The sequence below is a fragment of the Lutjanus erythropterus genome, chromosome 2 (assembly GCF_056507025.1).
Source record: "Lutjanus erythropterus isolate fLutEry1 chromosome 2, fLutEry1.hap2, whole genome shotgun sequence".
Lineage (NCBI taxonomy): Eukaryota > Metazoa > Chordata > Actinopteri > Lutjaniformes > Lutjanidae > Lutjanus > Lutjanus erythropterus.
Window position 1 is genome coordinate 22,638,856 of NC_139318.1, and position 18,877 is coordinate 22,657,732.

Consider the following 18,877-nt stretch of genomic DNA (forward strand, 5'->3'; position numbering starts at 1 on the left):
ACAGGGTCTGGCCTGAAGGTCACATGTCCAAATCAACGTCTCTCTACAGAAAATGCCTCTATTGAATGAAAATGTTCAAATCAAAAGCCAGACTGAAATTACAGTGAATTGGTTCAGATGCAGTTTTATAAATGTACTGTAAACTGGATTTTCTGTTACAAACACAACTTTTAGTTGCCCTGTAATGATAATATTTAAAAGTACTGACAGCATGAGATCAGCTTCTCTTTAAATATATCTTAATAATGTCCCTCCTTTCAACAGCACTTATAGACAAAATCATGTCAGTGAGGAGCTTCATGTTTTGCAAATCTGGATGAACTCAAGGTATCCAGGGTTGTAGTTTTGTGAGGAATGTAGTTTTGTGCAAAAGGAATGAGTGAAAAAGATGGTCTGGGAATAATAAAATTCCACCAGCGACCACATTATGTGTTTTATCCATAATTTGTGTTAATTGCTAAACCAAAATGTTTTTATAATCATGTTTATCTCACATGTATCCAGTGAGTTTTATCGCGGTTGCTTGGGAAATTAAGAGGATTTTTTAGCAGCTTGTTTTTCGCTGGTGCATTTCAAGTTACACGTGGAAGAAATGTTAAAGCTGTCAAAAACAAGGAAGCTCGCACCTTAAACAGCTGACAATGGAGAATTGTGTCCTTAAATATCTGCAACAATATCCTCACTTTTTATCCTATCAATTTTTATATTTTTTACTGTCGTTTTTTCCATCTTCTTTCTTTGATATGTCAACATTGTAACTGTATATTATTACCTTTGTAGCCTATATTTACCCTCTCCACTGTTGTGTATGATTCGGGCAGGTCTGTCAGATCCGTCCCAGATGTGACTGTGAGCATGTGTGTATGTGAACGCATGCCATTGAGATCTGTAGACCATATTACCATTCAGTTTTATTTCCAGTGCCATTTGCTGTGTCATAAATTTAAAAAAACATGCTCTGTTCTGCACATGGCACGTCACCTCATACATCATGAAATATACTCCAGTCAGATGGTGAAACTTTACAGTTAATGTCCGTCAAGCCAGTATTGCAGACCTCACCACAGTCGTGAGCGTAAATGGACTTCTTTTATCTGTGTTATTACTACATTGTGTGGATTTTGTGATATGAAATAAGTGTCTGTTCAGTTTCTGTATGTTTTTCACTATGCTGAAGGTAGCTGCAATTGCATTGATTATTATTATACAGTAGAAATCAATTTTTCCTCAGTAAATCATCACATTAGTGCTGACAGTTACTCTGGCAGTTTGTATTAAAAAAGGCTAAACAAAAGAAGTTCAGGTTTTAATTACAAAATGTTGGGGAAAAAATAAAGATGTGAAGTGGAGTCATTGTGTAGTGTATTTTTTGGGTGGGGTGGGGGGGCTAATAAGAACAAACCCATGAAGATAAATCTACAAATAAAGCTTTTTCATGGAACCCTTCATTAGTGTTAAACTCACTATTTTAAGTGGCTTCAATATGGCTGCTGTGAAAAAGGTTCATTAATAAACTACTTTACTAGTTTGTTTGGAGTTTTTATGGTATGTCACATTACTCGTGTTAAATCCACCAGCTGTAGGCTGAGTAGAATTCATTACTCTTGTTATCAAACGCTTACAAAGATGACAACATGCTGTGCTTCCTGCACTGCATTTCAAGAATACACATACATTTCATTTGTGAACTGACTTTTCCCAGTTTTATTCTTTATATAATTTAGAAATTTTTCATTTTTAGAAATATTTTTTTTTTGAATGTATATAGTGTTTTTTTATTTTACCTGATTCAAATGATCAGCTCGTCATCAAGCCTCTGCAGAAGCCTGACAACAACCTGATCATTTGAATCAGGTGTGTTGGAGCAGGAAACATCTAAAACATGCAGGACAGTGGGCCCTGAGGACCAGGGTTGGGGAACACTGATCTAAACAATTGAAATATTTTCCTCATATTTTCCCAGTATTAGTACTTTTCTGATAAAATGTTCTGTAATGTGACTGAAAATGTGTAATATGTATAACCTATAAACACAGAGCTGGACGATCAATTGACATGTTGAAATATTGGAAGTGTAGTGCTGCAGAGATGCTCTGGCCCACAGATCTTATCTACTGATGTGTTTGTTTAGTACAGACACCAACAAACGTCACATCATCGTGATTTTAACTGTTTTTTTGTTTTTTTGAACAGTCCTACTATAAAGACACTCAATTTAAGCAAAAGACTCACAAGCTGAAAGACACTGTGTAAACCAGGATTTTTATTCAATACTGTTAAATGTAACATTTCACATTATCATATCCATCCAAATGAAAAAAGCTGTGGACAACAAGACTGCTGAGTTGACTGAGTGACTGATAGAACAGGTGAAATCATTATAGGAATGTTACTACCAACTGTACCTGCGAGGCTGAATAATGTTTGGTACATGAGATGAGAGGGTTTCTTCACATTAAACAGAAAAGGCACTTTTGAAAAGAAAATAAAGATGTCAAAGAAACTGAAAACAGACTTGCTGGAGGTAGGATGACATGGATGGGAGGGCAAAACGAGACAAACAATACAAAAATATTTAGGAATAAAATTAAAGCTCCAAGTGTGAGTCTGAGATCCTTAACCACTCATCACCATTCGGACGAGTTCTGTCAAAAGAGGAGGAGAAACACAATGTCAGCATTAAATCTGAAGAAAGAGTCAAAGAACCACTGCAGGAGAGAAAGGTTAAAGGTCACCATGCTTTCTAGTTACAGGGGCTACAGGTCATTATTACGTAGCTACCTTAAAAAAATAATAATGTGACACAAAATATTGATTTAAAATTTATTTTATCCTTATAAAAATGATTTTATTGCTTCTGCAAAACCTTTCAGCATCTATGATCACAACTGTGTCCACAGCCATGACCTGTTATTCAGCTGTCTGCTACTCAGAAATAACAGAATATGTATAAGTGCCTTAATTGATCAATCAGAATCAATTATCAAGAATCAATTCACAAAATCTATGTATTTATTACAAATGAGTCTCTAATCTTCATTTACTGTTCTAGCTAGCTACTAAGATCTGGCTTTTGTCTTCAGTGGAAAAGGCTACAAACAGAATTCATTCCTGGGCCAAATAACTCTGCAGCAGTCATGGGTATATATCCACTACAGCTCCGATCAGCAGTCATGGAAACATGACACCTGCATGCACGCACTAATTGTCGCCCGTTTTCCAGCATAGGCAATGGCTGATTGCCTTTGTCAGTAACATCTGTGACTCTTGTACCCTTTTTCCATACATATGTACTGACTTAGCTGGACTCAGTTTGACTCAGCACTTCAGTCAAGCATGACGGGGATTTGCTTCTGCATTAAAATAGGGCTACCTGCTTGAAGGTGTGTCTTTTAACTGCTGACATGGTTGTTTTGGGTCAAAGGGCTGTAAAATGGTGGATAAATACCTTTAATTTCATAATAAAAATCTCAACATTATGTTATTCACAAGATTTTATTATAAATCATCAAAATCAGGAAATGTTCGATTTTGATCAGTAGTACCTTAGTGTATATGAGTACCTTAGTACTAATATCCATCTGATATCAATCTGATCAAACAGCAACTAACGGAAGAAGCCTACTTCAAACCACAGAAATTGAGATAGAAGCTACAAAAGTACTGAGAAAAGTGAACACACAGACGCTTTTAAAATGTCTCTCTCTGCTCTCCTGCACAGATATGTGACACATCAGGAAAACAAAAAACAAAAAAACAGAAAGACAAACTCTTCTGGCAGTGGGAAAGAAGTCAATCACTTTGCACCTGCATATAGCAAAATAGTCCAGCTGACTTGCACAGCTGTTGTTGGAACTAAACCCAACATGTTTTGGGTATGAGAAATTCACTACTTCCTTGCACTGCTTCTGCGTGTTAAGACATGTTCAGACAGTCTCACTTCTTCACTCCCTATATAGAGAGCAATGAGGTCCCTGCAGTATGTTGTGAGTTAGTTTCTCTATCTGAGCCTACTGGTTGCAGATGATTGTCACTGCTAATCTGCTGAGATCAGCAGTGAAGAAGGCATTCAGGGGTTTGCTCAAAGTTGTGAGAACGAATACCAAGTCAGTGAACATGTGATCCAAGGACACAATGACTCTTTTCTGTTTTTTCAGATCCCAAACATGTTCACATATTTCTATGAGTAACGCTGCACAGTCCAGTACTTCATGTCGTTTGATTTAGTTGTTTAGCTTTTACACATCTGAGTACATTTTTCAACATACAGTGCAGTTTTACCTTCATAGTTAATGCAGCCATTGGCATCTTCGTGTCCCGCTAAAAGAGTCTCCACCTCCTCCTCTGTCATTTTTTCACCTGGATAACAAAGATATGCACAACTTAAGAAATGCATGGCAAGACGAGAGACATAGGTCAGCTGCGATTACTCGATCAGGATTAATGACAAATCGCCTTTGTGTTTTGCAGGTTTTTGTAGATTTACCTAGTGTAGTGAGCACATGACGTAGCTCTGCTCCCATCACTGTACCATTTCCCTCCTTGTCAAAGACACGCAGACCCTCTACGATGTCCTCAAAGGAGCCCTGGTCCTTGTTCTTAGCAATGGCCTGAAGCATGGGCAGGAACTGTTCAAAATCCAGCATCTTGTGGTTCATCTCTGCAGGTGAATGAATAGCAAATGAAAACATGAAAGTCTCTCACTTTTTTTTTTTTTTTTTTAACAGAACTGTGATGAAATGGGGCAGATCTGTGTGGGTGTCTAGCTTGCACAGGATTTAGAGAGTCTCTCTTCATTCCTAGCATAGGCAGAATAATGGAAGAAGAAATGCAGTTTTCAAAATATCAGAGCTTTAGGCCAAATACCCATTTATTTATGATATGTGTCACATCACAGTAAGCGTTTATATGAAGTTGAAAAAAACTGTTACAGAACCCGTCACATATTTGTACAAATTCTAGTAATTTCATTCACTTGAAATGTACAAATAGTGCCCCTATTGCACATTTCACACACTTCCATACATACCAATTACTGTCATCCGCATCTCAATGGACTTGCAAGGCTTTTATGGGGCACCATTACAAAAAGAAAGGCTCTGTATCCTCATGTGTGTACCCCTTCTCTAGCTTATACTTTCATGTTGAATCTACGCCTACCCTACACTTCAGCCTGACATGCACTTCCATAGAAATGCGTCTATATGTCATGACGATGCCGAAAACAACTGTGATTGTTCCAGGTTGTAATAAGTACATATAATCAATTGTACACATAACACCCAACCTAACTATTCAGCCAAGGCACTGACAATGTTCTAGGTTGAACTGGTCTATTCTATATCTGACAGATGAATCTGAGACTCGCCTTCTAGCTTGGGGTTTCCCAGCACCTTGAGCACCTCAGCATTGACAGGGTTCTGTCCAAGGGCCCGCATGACATCACCACACTGGCTGTAGGTGATCTTCCCCTCACCCGTCCGGTCAAACAGAAGGAAAGCCTCCTTGAACTCTAACATGGAGACAGGAGAAACAGAACTCAGATTTAGCAGTACATTAGGTTAATACACAAGGCTCAAAAACTTTCAAGACATAAGCAAACACATATGCATAACACCAAGTTATTTGTGTAGAAGAACAACTGATACCACTGTGCAAGTTATTTTGACAGTAGACACACACATGCAATTAAGTCTCTGCCTGGGAGGAGCAGTTCCCAACACTGCTGCATAGGTAGGTAAACTATCAGCTGATACTCTTGTGACAAAAAACAAATTAACATGCCGTGTGCAGCTGCATTAGTAAAATGTCATGACAGGTATTCAGTAAAGCCACTAACTGCACCTGTACAGTTATACACAGGCCAATATGCAGTATAATGGAAGAAAAAAACACGAGCAGATCTTGGGATAACCTCCAGTGGTGAATATTTTGCCCAGAAAGAAGGGATGTACGGATCAAACTCTTGAAATGTATCAATGTTAAATATGGATCAGTCTCACATTTGACATGAACACAGTACTTATTTGAAATACTGTAGGCTATTGATGATGCATTCACGGCTCTTGGCTCTTCCCTACCTGATAGTACATTAGAAGCTATACATCTTCTACTAAATGAAAATTATCCATTTCTGGCCAAATAAATTGAGCAATATCACCAAATAATGTACAATTTTTTAAAAAAGAACAGCGCATTAAGGAAAAAGAGACTGGCAGCATCCGGCAGACTGTTTTAATGGATCAGCTTGATTATTTTTCTCAATACATCCCAAAAAAGGCAACCATTTTAAAAGTGAAACCTCATATAGCATCTTCCTAAATTTCAAAGTTAATACTACATCACATTTTAATATTGAGTTTAATGCTTGTTGGTGCAACAGAATTAAATTTAATCTAGATTTAACTACTAACCCTATTTCAAAAGTTTGGCGCAACATAATTTTAAGTTAAACCATGGTTTAATGAGTTTAAACATGAATCCTTGTTGGCGCAACCCATGATCTACAAAACTACTTATTGCCTGCAGCTACTGGTCTGTGTCACTGGGTGGGGGTTGTGGTTGTTGGAGGAAATATCCTTAAAACTTCAAACTCTTTTTCGACTCCAACAACACTCCTGTCATGCTAACCAGCCAACAAAGTAGCTGTTGTCCTGCATCAATGTTTACAGTATCTGTTCTCACAGTCTGTCTGTGTGGTGAAAGACACAAAAGAATAGTTTCAGTGTCCTTTGCCACGCCTTTAAGCACACCAGAGGGGTGAGGTCTGGGCCACCATACACTGCTCTGTTAAACACTGCCTGTTTTTATCATGACTGCTGACATGTCACACATTTCAGGTGTGTATTTCGGCATCAGCATGCAAAAACACAACATGCTTCAGTTATTTATTTTTTGCAGATTAGTACAGCACTCTGTGACTTGAATTCAGACAGTATGTTTTCTTGTTTAACGAGCAGTGAACACAGATTGAAACTCACACAGTTAGAAAATGTTTAGTTTGGTTCACTCAGCCCATCATTGCTGTGTTGAGTTACCTGACAGGATCGAGTGGCTGGCAGAGACAATAGTCGAGCTACAGGGTCATAGTAAATAATTCATAAAGCTGTTTCAAATAGATTGATCAAATTTAACCAGTAAAAAGAGGTTAATCCCATTAGCTAATGAGGTGTTAACTCACCCATGATCTGGTCCTCTGTGAAGTCAGACTGGTGACAGGCAGGCAGGGTTTCGGGCACAGGGGAACAAAAGATAGATGCAGCAGACGGATAACAGAGGGGCATTAGTGTGATTAATCCTCCATAAACGCCAACGTACAGTTAAGACGAGCATCGTGGCTAAAGGCTTAACGTTCAATCTAGAGTGAATGAGTGAAGCAGGCCAGCAGAGATACGCAGCTAACGCTAGCTTAACGTTAAACATTTAAATGCTTTCATAATCTTCAAATGAAGAACAAGTAACTGTTATTTATTACAAATGGATCCAAAGTAGTTATTTAGATGTATTAAACAACACTTGTACGTACCATGTCTGTGCTCGGTTGTCGGATGACAGACGGACGAGGGTGTTGTATCTTGTCTGAGCTCCGAGGAGAACACCGGCAGCTAGCTAACCGATTATGTCACCGCAGCTTGTATAGCAACAGCCAATCACAGGCCTCGATTCCCCAGTCTCTCCGCTCGCCTGTTTTTTAAATGTCGTGTCTAGAAAGGAACCCAACATTTGTGAAACTCTCGCGAGATTTATACGAGTAGTTTCTTTATTGTGCCTCTTGTAAAACTAATTATGTTTTATTGTGTGGTATCGTTGTGGTAAAAATGCTTAGGACAGAAATCGCCTCAATAGGGTTGGGGAAAGATCATGGTTCTGGTTATATTGATCACTCTCGCGTGATCTTTCCCTTCTAGACACGACATTTTTTTTTTTTTTGCAGGGTTGCAGTCATAGCCTCAGGACAACTTTAAATAACATGCATGACACCCCCCCTCTATTTTTCAGATTAAATAATAAACAATTACAATAAAAAGCTCCTTAAACCCCACCATGTTTTCAGTTTATGAAGGTTCATAGCTATGATTTTTTTAAAATATTTTTTCCCCTTGCATTATGCGCAGTTTCTTGGGAGAATGCAAATGAGGTTGACATTAACGTCGTCTTTCATTCTGCCTTATATGTAAATATATGTAGAGATGAAAGAAACTAAGAAAACATGAAAACAGATGAAAATTATGACACATTAGTGCTTTCCAGTGGGTTCATGTTCAGGGTGACATGCTGATTTAACAAGAACTAAATCTGTCCAAATGACTTCATCTAATAAATTCAAATTACACAGCAGCACATACTGTATGGACAAAGATTTCCAGAAAAAAAAAACTTTATTGTTAGATTGGTAATTTCATTTGACACCAACAGTGGTAGGTCTACAGATTTTGCTTTCAAATTCATAATGACACTGTGCAATCGTCTGAATGTTGGAGAATACATGTATAGTTGATTTTCATCTTAACATGAAATAAAGACACATAACGAATCCTTTCACGTCAATGATTTCCCTCCATTCATTTTGCTTCTTCACTGACTGTCTCACCACACTGAAATCGGACAAAGTCCAGCACTCGAGCCTGCTGACCCCTGAGGAACTGTGCCACGGTTCTGCTGGGGTCTCCCAGGAAGGTCTGTGGCAGCAGCCGAGTCTCACTCTCACCACAGGGCAGGTCGTCCATGTTACCCAGGGACACAGGGGCTTCTCCCACTATATGCTGTCCCAGCTTACGTCCTAGAACTTCCTGCTCTCCTTCCTTTCCACCCTGAAATACGACGAGGGCTCCGTAGCGACCCATGGCCACGTCAGTCTGGCCACTCACACCACCGTGTACATACGAGCCGATGTGCCACTCAGCAGGGACGCCCACTGTCACTGCCCGCTTCACTGACATGTTCTCACCGAGGCGACCTGAGAAGAAAGAAACATGTTTCATCAATGAACAGTGCAGTACACAGATTTCAGCAAAACATGCTTAATTTCAACAGAAATAAAGCATATATTCACTATGAATGAATCCATTTTCAAGAGATTAATAGATAAAGATTTATGTGATTTATACTTTTCTCAATTATAAAGTCGTATATTTATGGTTCTGCTGACAGTGAATGAAAATGAATAAAATACAGTCTTCTGTCAGAGCAGCAGGTCGTCTCAATGTGTAACCAGTATGTCTGTTTATGAAAGCATAAGCACTTATGTCAACTTACAGTTGATAAACACTGTGTGGAATTACCAGTTCTCCCACACAGTAAACAGGATGTTTTGTTCCCCTGTGCCGTAATGATGGGCTGATACATTACTTTTAGTATATTGATAAAATATTGAAGTGCTTTCCAAAGAAAAACACAAATGTAGATGTGAGGACTTGGCTTGACTTGAATGATATTAACTTTAGAAATGCTTGCCTGTAACACTGTGGTTGTGTTAAAGCGTGTTGAGAAGCACATGATGCTACCCAGCTATGTTTTGAAACAAAAACACACATTAAAATGAGTGTAGTGGCCAACATCAAATTAAATCTGGAGATGTGTCTTACACTGCCATCATCACTGCCTCAAATGGAGAAAATGCTGATAGAATGAGCACAAGAGAGGCATGTGTTTAAAACCAAAGAGGCAGTGTTTTATTGATTAATTGAGCAGCATCACTTCAAGAAAAAAATTCTTACTGACCTATTGTGAGAGCCACCTGGTCAGTAAGTGAAGCTCCTTCAGCCACACTCAGTTTGTTTAACTCATCACCGGCCAGGACACTCTGAAAACAAAGGCACCATGTTAGCAGAATCAAAACAGAGCAACGGAAACAGGGCTGATGCTTTCTAACATCCTGAGTCAACAGTGCTGCGTATAGTTGTATAGTATAGCTGTATATACTGTAAGGAGATATAAGGACCTTTAAATGTTTATCAATACACAGTTATTGTCAACAATTATATATTTGCATATGAACACATATTTTCTAGCAAGGCTTTTGAGATTTAAATGGATTTTTCTTATCTTCCAAAGAGATGCAATACTGAAAAAGTTAGGGAACTACTGGCATAGATTATTCCCACAAAACCTGAACCATTTTCACTAAATTAACTTGTCCAGCTCAGATTAATAATGTTAGGTTTGTGCACATCCCATGATAAAAGCAGGTTGACTAGAAAGATGCAAATCACTGATAACTAAGACAAAATACAGTAAGTTCTAATAATGTAGTTTTATAATCACTGCATGCTCATAATAATCAAAAAGATTAAATATTGCAGCATAACAAAGACTGAGTTTGGTAGTTAGATGTCACTAGTGGAGGTTATGTTTGTGATTGCGTAACTGATCAAAGGTGATTGTCACAGCAGACATTTTGACTTGTCATAGTTGGAAAATCACAGATGTCACATTACTGTCATTAACAATAGTTCTGTTATATTCTAAGCCATGACAGTTTTTAAGTTAACCAGTGTGCATAAACACCAGGACCCTGAAACTGAAGCAGCAAGATGGAATCCAGGCATTTATTTTTATTCATTTTATTATTTAAAATCTGTGTTTTAAAGCGACATGTCAAAATATCTTTCATTAAAAAGACCTGCTATATTGAATTGGCTGTACTGGAATAGAAAACCGTTTTCTTTGTGCATCTATTTACTTGTGCTGAACAATTTGCAAACAAAGAAAAATATATTGCAATTACTTTGACAGATATTCAATGCAATATGACAAGACATGATTTTAGCTGGAATGGTAGCGTTTGCATTTTATTTTCACTGAAAAAGAAAATCTGAAAAATAACGATGATGTGAGTCTTGCTGAGGTTTGTAGCAAACAAGTATCTGCAGAATATAATTTACAGGCCAGGTCATATCTGTAGCACCACAAGGCTTCATTTATGATGGTATGTTGTGACACATTTTAAGTTTATTGAAAAAATTGCAGCACCTCTGATTTGCATATTGCACTTGGCCAATTTTGATAATGCTTTAGTTAATTGTTTGGCCCTACTTTTAACATACTTAGGAAAAAACTACATGAAATCAAATTATGAGAACTTGTAACTCTACAGTGAAAAGAGAATTTGTCTTCAGAATGGAGCCTTACCTTCACATATCCTGCCTGAGTTTGACTTTTCCTCTGGTGATGAGCCAAGGTGGCGAAGGCCACATCTTTAACCAGCTGCTGGAACTTCTCATTACGGGCAACAAAATCTGTCTCACAATTAACCTGCATCAAACAGACAAGATGAAAGACAACAGATACTGCTGGATGATGTCATGTCTGACAAAGTGGAAGAGATCAACTGAAATAATGACACCGTGCCGCTCGCCTTACCTCTACCATCACCGCTGCTTTATCTCCTATAAATAGGCCAATCAGACCCTCCTTGGCTTTGCGACCCTCCAGCTTGTTTGCTTTGCTCCAGCCCTCCTTCTGGGCCTGCTCATGTAGCCACGTCTCTGCCTGAAGATTTGGCAAATTGAATCAATAACACAGTCACTCAGCTCATTATCACTAAAGCTGTAGATATACTGTTGTTCCACACCTGCATGATGAGTGCAGGTAGAGAGTGAGAGAGGGGTTCTTCACCTGGGTTATGTCATTATCAAACTTCTCCAGCGCTTTCTTGCAGTTAATGAAAGTATATCCAGTGCTTTTCCGCAGCTTCATCAGGAGGGCTTTCTCAGCTGCCAGGAGCTGACATCCTGTGTGTAACGACTGTACTTGTTGGCAAAGGTTAACCTACGGAGGACAGAGGGGAGAAAATTTAACATGCAGTGTTTAGATTTATTTTTGTGTATTTAAAAAAATACACAAAAATGGCACAAATAAAAAATAATATACAAGTGCAGCGAGAGGCAAACTCAGAAGGCTTATTTGAAGCTTTCACATAAATAACATTAAAATTTCAGAGTTGTTGGGAACACAAAATTAACATACAGACTAATAGGAACAATATATGTATGGAAGCAGTGGAAATAATGTCAATAACTATGACACTATCCCTTTACAAGCAGAAAATGATCTAAAAGCCCAATAACCTAATGTTACTTTGTCTTCAGTCCACAGTCCAATATCTAACAAATGACACTTTCAAGTTAAATATTCTGTAATGATTTCCAGCCACAATGATAAGTAATCAACATGAATTAGCAACCTAACTCACTGAAACTGGCCCAGCAACGTTGGCTGTAAATGGGACAGTAAGGAAGCAAACTAACAAACCAAACATTAAAAACATGACTCAGTGTGAAGCTCAATGTCCTCACCTTTGAAACGTCTCTTGATATTGTTCTGAATAAGAAGGTTAACGACATCTTTACAGTCTGTACAACTGAACTGACTTATGAAAGCTCAGAATGTCATTGAAATCATCCACGCCGTGTAAGGAAGCCGCGCAGGGTCAAAACAGTCCCCGAAAAGTTAGGTTATTCGTTACTGCTCATCGCCCTCTACAGGACGGGAGTGCAGCTGCAAGTTTGGGAACCATATCCAGTGAACTGTCCTGACTTCACCGCCAGCTCAGAGAAGAAGCACGATGTGATGTTTGCATGATGGTCTGTCGATGTGCATGATTCTAACCATAAACATCAGAATTTCCAAAAGCAAAAGTCTAAAGAAAGATTTTGGACTTGGTTATCACCAAAATGTAAATGTAATGTAACTTTTTCTTCTTTTGCCACTTTCTTACTCATTACACTTCAGAGGAAAATGTACTTTTCACTCCACTACATTTGTTTGACAACTCTAGTTATTAAGATTCACACACAAAAGATACAAAAATGTACAAGTGCAGCTGAGACTATTAGTTGATTGACAAAAATATTGATTGGCATCTATTTGCTGTAGGCCTACTATTAACCTACTAAGGTATCACTTTGTGTAATGGTTATGGAATATCTCAGTTTTCTGAATTTTTACAAATAATCAATAAATGGATAAAATAATGACAAGATTAATCCATGATGAAAAACAAAGTAACAGTACAGATCTGTTTTTGAGAATTTTTCAATGCAGGAATTTTACTTGTAATGGAGTATTTTCTGCTGTGCACTGTGTTTTTACTGGTATTAGTACTTTTACTGCTACTGCTGCTACTATAATACTGTATAAGAACACATACTTATTCTTCTATCTATTACTCTTGCTCCAATCAGAACTAATGGAGGTCTCTCTTAGCATTAATCTTATTTTATGGTTAAACTGGTTTTATGTAATCTTTCACAAATTTACTTTAAGCCTGAAAAAATGTTTACTGGTACATTTTTGCTGTGTGGTATTTGCAGTGGGAACATGTGATCTGAACATGAGCAGGGACACTGAGGCAGGTGAGCTGTTCTGAGTATTCTGAGTGATCTCAGATAAACCCTGTGAAATCTAGCATCTGTTCCCTCTGGCAGCAGAAATAAAAGAGGCTCATCCTGTGTAAATGTATTTTATTTATTTGAGTTTGTACTGGACAGTACAGCATTGAAATGCAACAGGCTCAAAGAGACATTTAGTTTTCATTTTCAATTAAAGGAAACTGTATTATTTGTAATGAAAAGGACATATAAGGTGGTGGTCATTATCACTACTCACAGCTTGATATGGTCTTATTCTGATACATTAAAGCACCGCCTGTGTGCTGAGCAGGTGTGCAGGTTCACAGAGAAGAGACAGAAAAAAAGTTTATTTACACTTCTTAAAGAATATTATTTAAATCCCCACATTGTTAAGAGTTGCCTGTCTTTTACATTTACAAATTTTCATTACTATTATGAGCAATAGTTAAGAAGTTAAAATGTCACGTCTTAAAACATCTTAGCCAAGAGACATGATCACGATGAAGGACTAGACACCCTGACGTCTGGGCTGGGTTAATGTGAGCATTGCGTCTGGATTGGACAGGTGAAACTTGCTATAAAAGGGTGACCATGATAACAGTCAGTTCGTCTTGTTTTCAGGTTGCAGCTGAGCCAAGATGAAGGTCATCGCTGTCCTTGCGCTTTTAGTGACCCTGTTCTACCAGGGATACAGCAGTAAGACATCTTTTCTGCTCTATAATCACCGTAATTACAGGTTCATGCGTAACCGTGTAATATAGTTAAAAAATAGGGTCTCATTATCATTAAGGTACCAATCTGTCCTGTTGCTTCTCAGACAGTCTGGACTCATGTCAGGGTCGCTGTGGTTATGGAACAGACAACAGTTTCTCCTGTCAGTGTAACCCGTCCTGTGAGCGCTACAAGGACTGTTGCTCTGACTATGCTGAAGTCTGTAAAGGTGAGAGACAAAAACAGATTCTTGTTTTACAACTTCTGCAAAGATAAATCTTTAATTTACCAATGAGATCATTGCCTCTTATTATGAATGTGTTTCTTTTCCTTCTAGATGGAGCCATGTCCTGTAAAGGGAGATGTGGAGAGAAATACAACTCTCAGAACAAGTGTCACTGCAACTCCAAGTGCTCCCAGTACAATAACTGCTGCAGCGACTACGCAGACCTCTGTGACAGTAAGTACAGTACAGTAGTGACACCAAACACGTGTCACCTATAAGCTGACCCTGTGTCACGTGCCACAGTATTTCACTTCTGTTAGTCAGCTTCTTTCTACCTATTTGTGTCACACCTTTCTGAACAGTTACTCTACTCATGACACCTGGTCACTTTCTCATGGTGAACACTGAATCTAAGCATGCAGCAGTCAAACACTGAGCCTCAGGGAACTGAAAAAGACATTTCATTTAAATAATTGTTTGAGGGCCAAAGAGGTCAATATCTGTAAAATATTTTGCAAAAAGCAAGGATTCAGATCCTTTAGAGGCCCCTGACCCTTGACCCACTGGACTAAACTACTTAACTGTATATAAAGCTGTTAAAATTAGAGCTACAACAGTAAACTACAACTTATTTGTTGAAGCATCTCTAATATTATAAGATTATAATATATAGTAAATGTAATATTTCTGTGCAGGGGCAGATATTCTACAAAAATGATAAAAGTATATTTTGCCAATAATACTTCAATACTTAATGCTCATCATCATTTATTATAAGTGTGTTGTGGTGGCTGCATCGGCAGAGACGCTGCTGTCTGCCTGTATTTTCTTATTTTCACCTTATTTTGTTGTGCTCAGGATGTTTTACCGACCCAAATCATCTGTGTCTGAAGTCGTGGGAATAAGACTGTATGTGTTTATGAACAGCTCAGACAAATCCAACTGATTCTACCTTTAAGTAAAAGATCTGAATACTTCTTCCAGCACTGATGACATGTGTGGTCAGCCTCTGTTAGTCAAATCCTTTTCAGTATAAAACCAGCAGGTGTCACTGTTGCACTATACAACACACAGGTTAAAAAAGTTCAGGTTACTCCTCCCTCTACTTACTCTGTACAGAAATATCCAGTGGAAGAAGTTTTCAGATCCGTCACTTTAATAAAAGTAGCAATGCTGAAATATCAACATACTATATTACAAAGAAAAGTCTTGCTTTAAAACTCTTATGTAAAAATACACAAGTATTATTAACAATGCATATTAAGTATGAAAATTAAAAGTGCTCACTACTCATAAGTACTGATTTTAATGTTGTAGTTTGTCAAGGTGGTGCTCAGTTTAACTTTAACTAACTAATTTATACTGTAGCCTTGGTATTTTGGTCCAAATAATAAACAGTAAGTAGTAAAATATAAAGAAAAAGACAGAACAAATAGCTAGAAAACAGAAGATGGGCAATAAGATATGGAAAATATAGAAAATATGGAAAAAAAAATATTTACAGGAAAGATGAGTACAGTTTTATACAGATATGTATAAATAAGTATGAATGTATCAACCAGGAAATATGCAAAAGTTCACAGAATTCAGTATAGGATTAAAATGTGTAAGATGGTAAATCACAAAAGATGTAGATCAAACGGGATGTGTGTTAAGGGCATAGACTTTATGTTAATGTAAGATTTTGCAAATATGTGGCGTGGGAGGGTAGAGTATCAATGAGGGTCTCTGACCTGATTGATGGAGCCCATCGACACACCAGGGCAGCCACAGCAATACATGTAGTTGAGTAAAAAGCTCAGTACATAACTTTTCACAACTGGTAATACCACATCAACTCCAAAAATGTATAAATCACTATTAAAAGTTAACACTAACATGATAAAGACGTGATCCGTGTGTGTTTGTGATGATGTACAGGTGGTGCAGGAGGTGGAGGTGGTGTGATCACCGACGCTGAGATCAAGGCTCTCTCTGAGACGCTCTACGTTCTGGATTCAAACAAAGCTTCAGCCTCTGAGTTGATCATTGACCCTCAGGCTCTGATACCCGACTCTGAGACCAGCTCCAAAACTGATCGCTCCCCTGACCGGTGAGGAGTTCTCCTTCTCATAGTCTCTTCTTCTCGGTCTCGCTGTATTTATCCTCTTTTCTGTGTTGTCTATGTTGTATATTTGTGCTTCCAGCTTGTTCCAGTATGTGGATGAGCAGGCTCTGTTCTCCAGACCCACCTACGCTGCTCTCCTGGCTGTGCTGGACAACTACAGCAGGATGACTGGACTGACAGAGGACTTCAGTCCTCAGCAGCTGGCTGAGCAGGAAACTTTCGTCAAGGAGACCATGTCCAACACTGAGCTGGGCCGAGAGCTGTTTGCCTTCCTCTACACCAAGGGTAAGTACATCCACGTGTGACAGTACATCCTGACCCTCATGCAGCACCACCGAGCTAATGCTCTAGTTCAGGGGATTTCAGTGTCTGACACTGTAGGCCCCTCCTCAGACAAAGTCAGGTCGATTGTTCCAATTCAAGCAGACTCTCAGAAATACCTTCCAATCCTGCTAACCATGACCTCTGCTGACCTCACTTGAAAAAACTCAGCACCAACTTGTGGACTGGAAAAAAGCAATTGATTTGCATTTGAAATATCAATAATTTATATAATAAAAGATTGCTAATTGATGTCCATCTATTAATACAATATTGCCAGGCGAAATATCATAACATGATGTTTTATCTTGTTTTTTTCTTGAGCCCAGGTTTTTAGGCCTACATTGTTTATATTTCAAATTATCACAATTAAAAGTACGCCAAGTTAGCTTTTACAAGTTTTTGTTTGCAATTTACCAATTACAATTTACCAATTTATAGTGGATTACTTTGACATAGACAAAAACTTTGAAATGTGTTGATTCTCAGCAAGTTCTGCAGTTAAAAGGCACATCTTTTTTCTATGATTTCTAAGTGGATTCATTTAAGTTTAATCATGATCCAGGTAAAATATAATGGTATCCTCTGAAAGTGTAAATCACTGAATCTAAAACATATTTATACCATGTCTGTGTGTTCAGACTTGACTGAGTTATGACTCAGAGAAGGTGTGTGATTTTGACACAAATTGGGTTTTAAAGTACCTTAATTGCCTTTTACCTCAAGGTATAGTGCTTGTCTCTCCATTTGTGTCCAACCTTCACTTGTCTCCTCACAGTTAAGGTTTTAAAATGTTATTCTGTATTTCAGGCGTTTATGCATCAGAGGAAGAGTTCATTCATGACCTGAAGATGATGTGGTTTGGTCTGTACTCCCGCAGCAACAACAAGATGGACTCCAGTGGCTTTGAACACATTTTTGCAGGTACTGACAGAGCAGATTTATTCAGTATTTTGCAAATCTATTATGTCTCTGTGATTATTAAATAACATATTCGGCAATATTATAGGAGAGGTCAAGGGAGGAAAAGTGTCTGGTTTCCACAACTGGATCCAGTTTTATCTCCTGGAAAAAGGAGGAAAACTTAACTACTACAGCCACAGCTTCAACGGGCCTGTAAGCACCAATAATAAAGACCTCAGTATCTCTATTTATACTGTGACATGTGTAGCACTCCTTTTTGTTTTCTGTTTCATTCTTTCTCCTGCTCTCAGTGGACTAACTACCCTGATGTCATGGGGATGCAGTTCATGTGGGAGGGATACTACAAGCAGGTCGGCTCTGCAGTGATCGGCTGCAGCCCTGAATTTGACTTTGCCTTGTACAGCCTCTGCTACATCGCTCGTCCTGGAAAACAGTCAGTATATCAGTGTGTCCCGTCATGTTTTCTTGCATATGAATCTTATCTAATTCAGATCTTATACTGTCCTTGATCTGCAGGTGTCGTCTGAGCCTGGGAGGAAAGGAGCTCATTATTCAGACTTACACCTGGGACAAAACGTTTTATGGTAACGGGAAGAAGTTCATCGGCTCTGCTTTCCCTGCAACCCCCAGGAACTGAGGCTGCCATCTGCTGAACAATAAGCAACTCACAGAGGAGTCTGCTTGTGTTTCATCACACTCATGTTAATTTAGAAAAAAAAAAAACATGAGGTTATATAAATGCTACTGTCATTCCCAAAATGTTTTTCAATAAAGCAGTTTGGAATAATCTGAAAAAATAATATATTTCTCATATGCATGTGGATATACATATGTCAGACTGGGCCACTTCTGAAAAGAAGCAGTAAATAAAACTATAGTTGACCATTTACATAAACACTTTAGGTGGTTGTTTAGGGCCATAACCATTATGAGACCGCATTATCAATGTGAATTTCTGTGTTGCTTGCTGCTATGAACCGCTGAGACTCACAGCTGAGAGATGAGAAGGAGGAGAAGGAAGTGTGTGAATATAGCCAGAAGTGTGACATAAACTTTCTTTAATCACAAAGCCTGATGTTACTCTACAGTTCTGTGGTTTACACTGCAGACCAGAGTCTCTGTTAACAGTGACAAACAACGAGAACACGTCTCCTCCATGAATCATTGTGCTGTTGTTCATGCTCTGTCTCTCCTTATGGAAGCCCAGTCCCTCCAGTGTGGTGAAAAAATGATCAA

At 38.4% G+C, this 18,877-nt stretch overlaps 3 protein-coding genes across 3 annotated transcripts; 1 reads left to right on the forward strand and 2 right to left on the reverse strand.

Annotated features, from left to right (window-relative positions):
- Positions 1 to 2,243: 2,243 nt before the first annotated feature.
- Positions 2,244 to 7,656, reverse strand: myl6 (myosin, light chain 6, alkali, smooth muscle and non-muscle). The gene is made up of 6 exons (XM_084732999.1): positions 7,526 to 7,656; positions 7,181 to 7,208; positions 5,369 to 5,512; positions 4,487 to 4,660; positions 4,282 to 4,359; positions 2,244 to 2,645 (listed from the first exon to the last, which is right to left on the reverse strand). Exons 1-6 carry the CDS (start codon positions 7,526 to 7,528, stop codon positions 2,617 to 2,619), a joined length of 456 nt encoding a protein of 151 aa, XP_084589125.1. The 5' UTR covers positions 7,529 to 7,656; the 3' UTR covers positions 2,244 to 2,616.
- Positions 7,657 to 8,359: 703 nt separating this feature from the next.
- Positions 8,360 to 12,430, reverse strand: tsfm (Ts translation elongation factor, mitochondrial). Its single transcript, XM_084744749.1, has 6 exons — positions 12,297 to 12,430; positions 11,617 to 11,769; positions 11,362 to 11,490; positions 11,131 to 11,253; positions 9,721 to 9,802; positions 8,360 to 8,956 (listed from the first exon to the last, which is right to left on the reverse strand). The coding sequence occupies exons 1-6, from the start codon at positions 12,342 to 12,344 to the stop codon at positions 8,562 to 8,564; spliced, it is 930 nt and encodes a 309-aa protein (XP_084600875.1). The 5' UTR covers positions 12,345 to 12,430; the 3' UTR covers positions 8,360 to 8,561.
- A 1,521-nt stretch (positions 12,431 to 13,951) lies between these two features.
- endou (endonuclease, polyU-specific) lies at positions 13,952 to 18,448 on the forward strand. The gene is made up of 9 exons (XM_084744761.1): positions 13,952 to 14,048; positions 14,170 to 14,292; positions 14,401 to 14,523; positions 16,210 to 16,381; positions 16,476 to 16,681; positions 17,528 to 17,641; positions 17,727 to 17,833; positions 17,932 to 18,074; positions 18,158 to 18,448. Exons 1-9 carry the CDS (start codon positions 13,991 to 13,993, stop codon positions 18,276 to 18,278), a joined length of 1,167 nt encoding a protein of 388 aa, XP_084600887.1. The 5' UTR covers positions 13,952 to 13,990; the 3' UTR covers positions 18,279 to 18,448.
- Positions 18,449 to 18,877: the final 429 nt, after the last annotated feature.

Coding starts and splice junctions, on each gene's coding strand:
- myl6 (XM_084732999.1), bottom strand. Junction 4,360..4,486: donor TCATGTGCTCACTACACTAG/GTAAATCTACAA, acceptor TTTGTTATCCAG/GTGAAAAAATGACAGAGGAG. Junction 2,646..4,281: donor TGGCTGCATTAACTATGAAG/GTAAAACTGCAC, acceptor CTCTTTTGACAG/AACTCGTCCGAATGGTGATG.
- tsfm (XM_084744749.1), bottom strand. CDS start 12,344: ATGTCGTTAACCTTCTTATTCAGAACAATATCAAGAGACGTTTCAAAG. Junction 11,254..11,361: donor AAGCAGCGGTGATGGTAGAG/GTAAGGCGAGCG, acceptor TGTTTGATGCAG/GTTAATTGTGAGACAGATTT. Junction 8,957..9,720: donor CCAGGTGGCTCTCACAATAG/GTCAGTAAGAAT, acceptor CTTTCTTCTCAG/GTCGCCTCGGTGAGAACATG.
- endou (XM_084744761.1), top strand. CDS start 13,991: ATGAAGGTCATCGCTGTCCTTGCGCTTTTAGTGACCCTGTTCTACCAG. Junction 14,049..14,169: donor GTTCTACCAGGGATACAGCA/GTAAGACATCTT, acceptor GTTGCTTCTCAG/ACAGTCTGGACTCATGTCAG. Junction 17,642..17,726: donor CTTTGAACACATTTTTGCAG/GTACTGACAGAG, acceptor GCAATATTATAG/GAGAGGTCAAGGGAGGAAAA.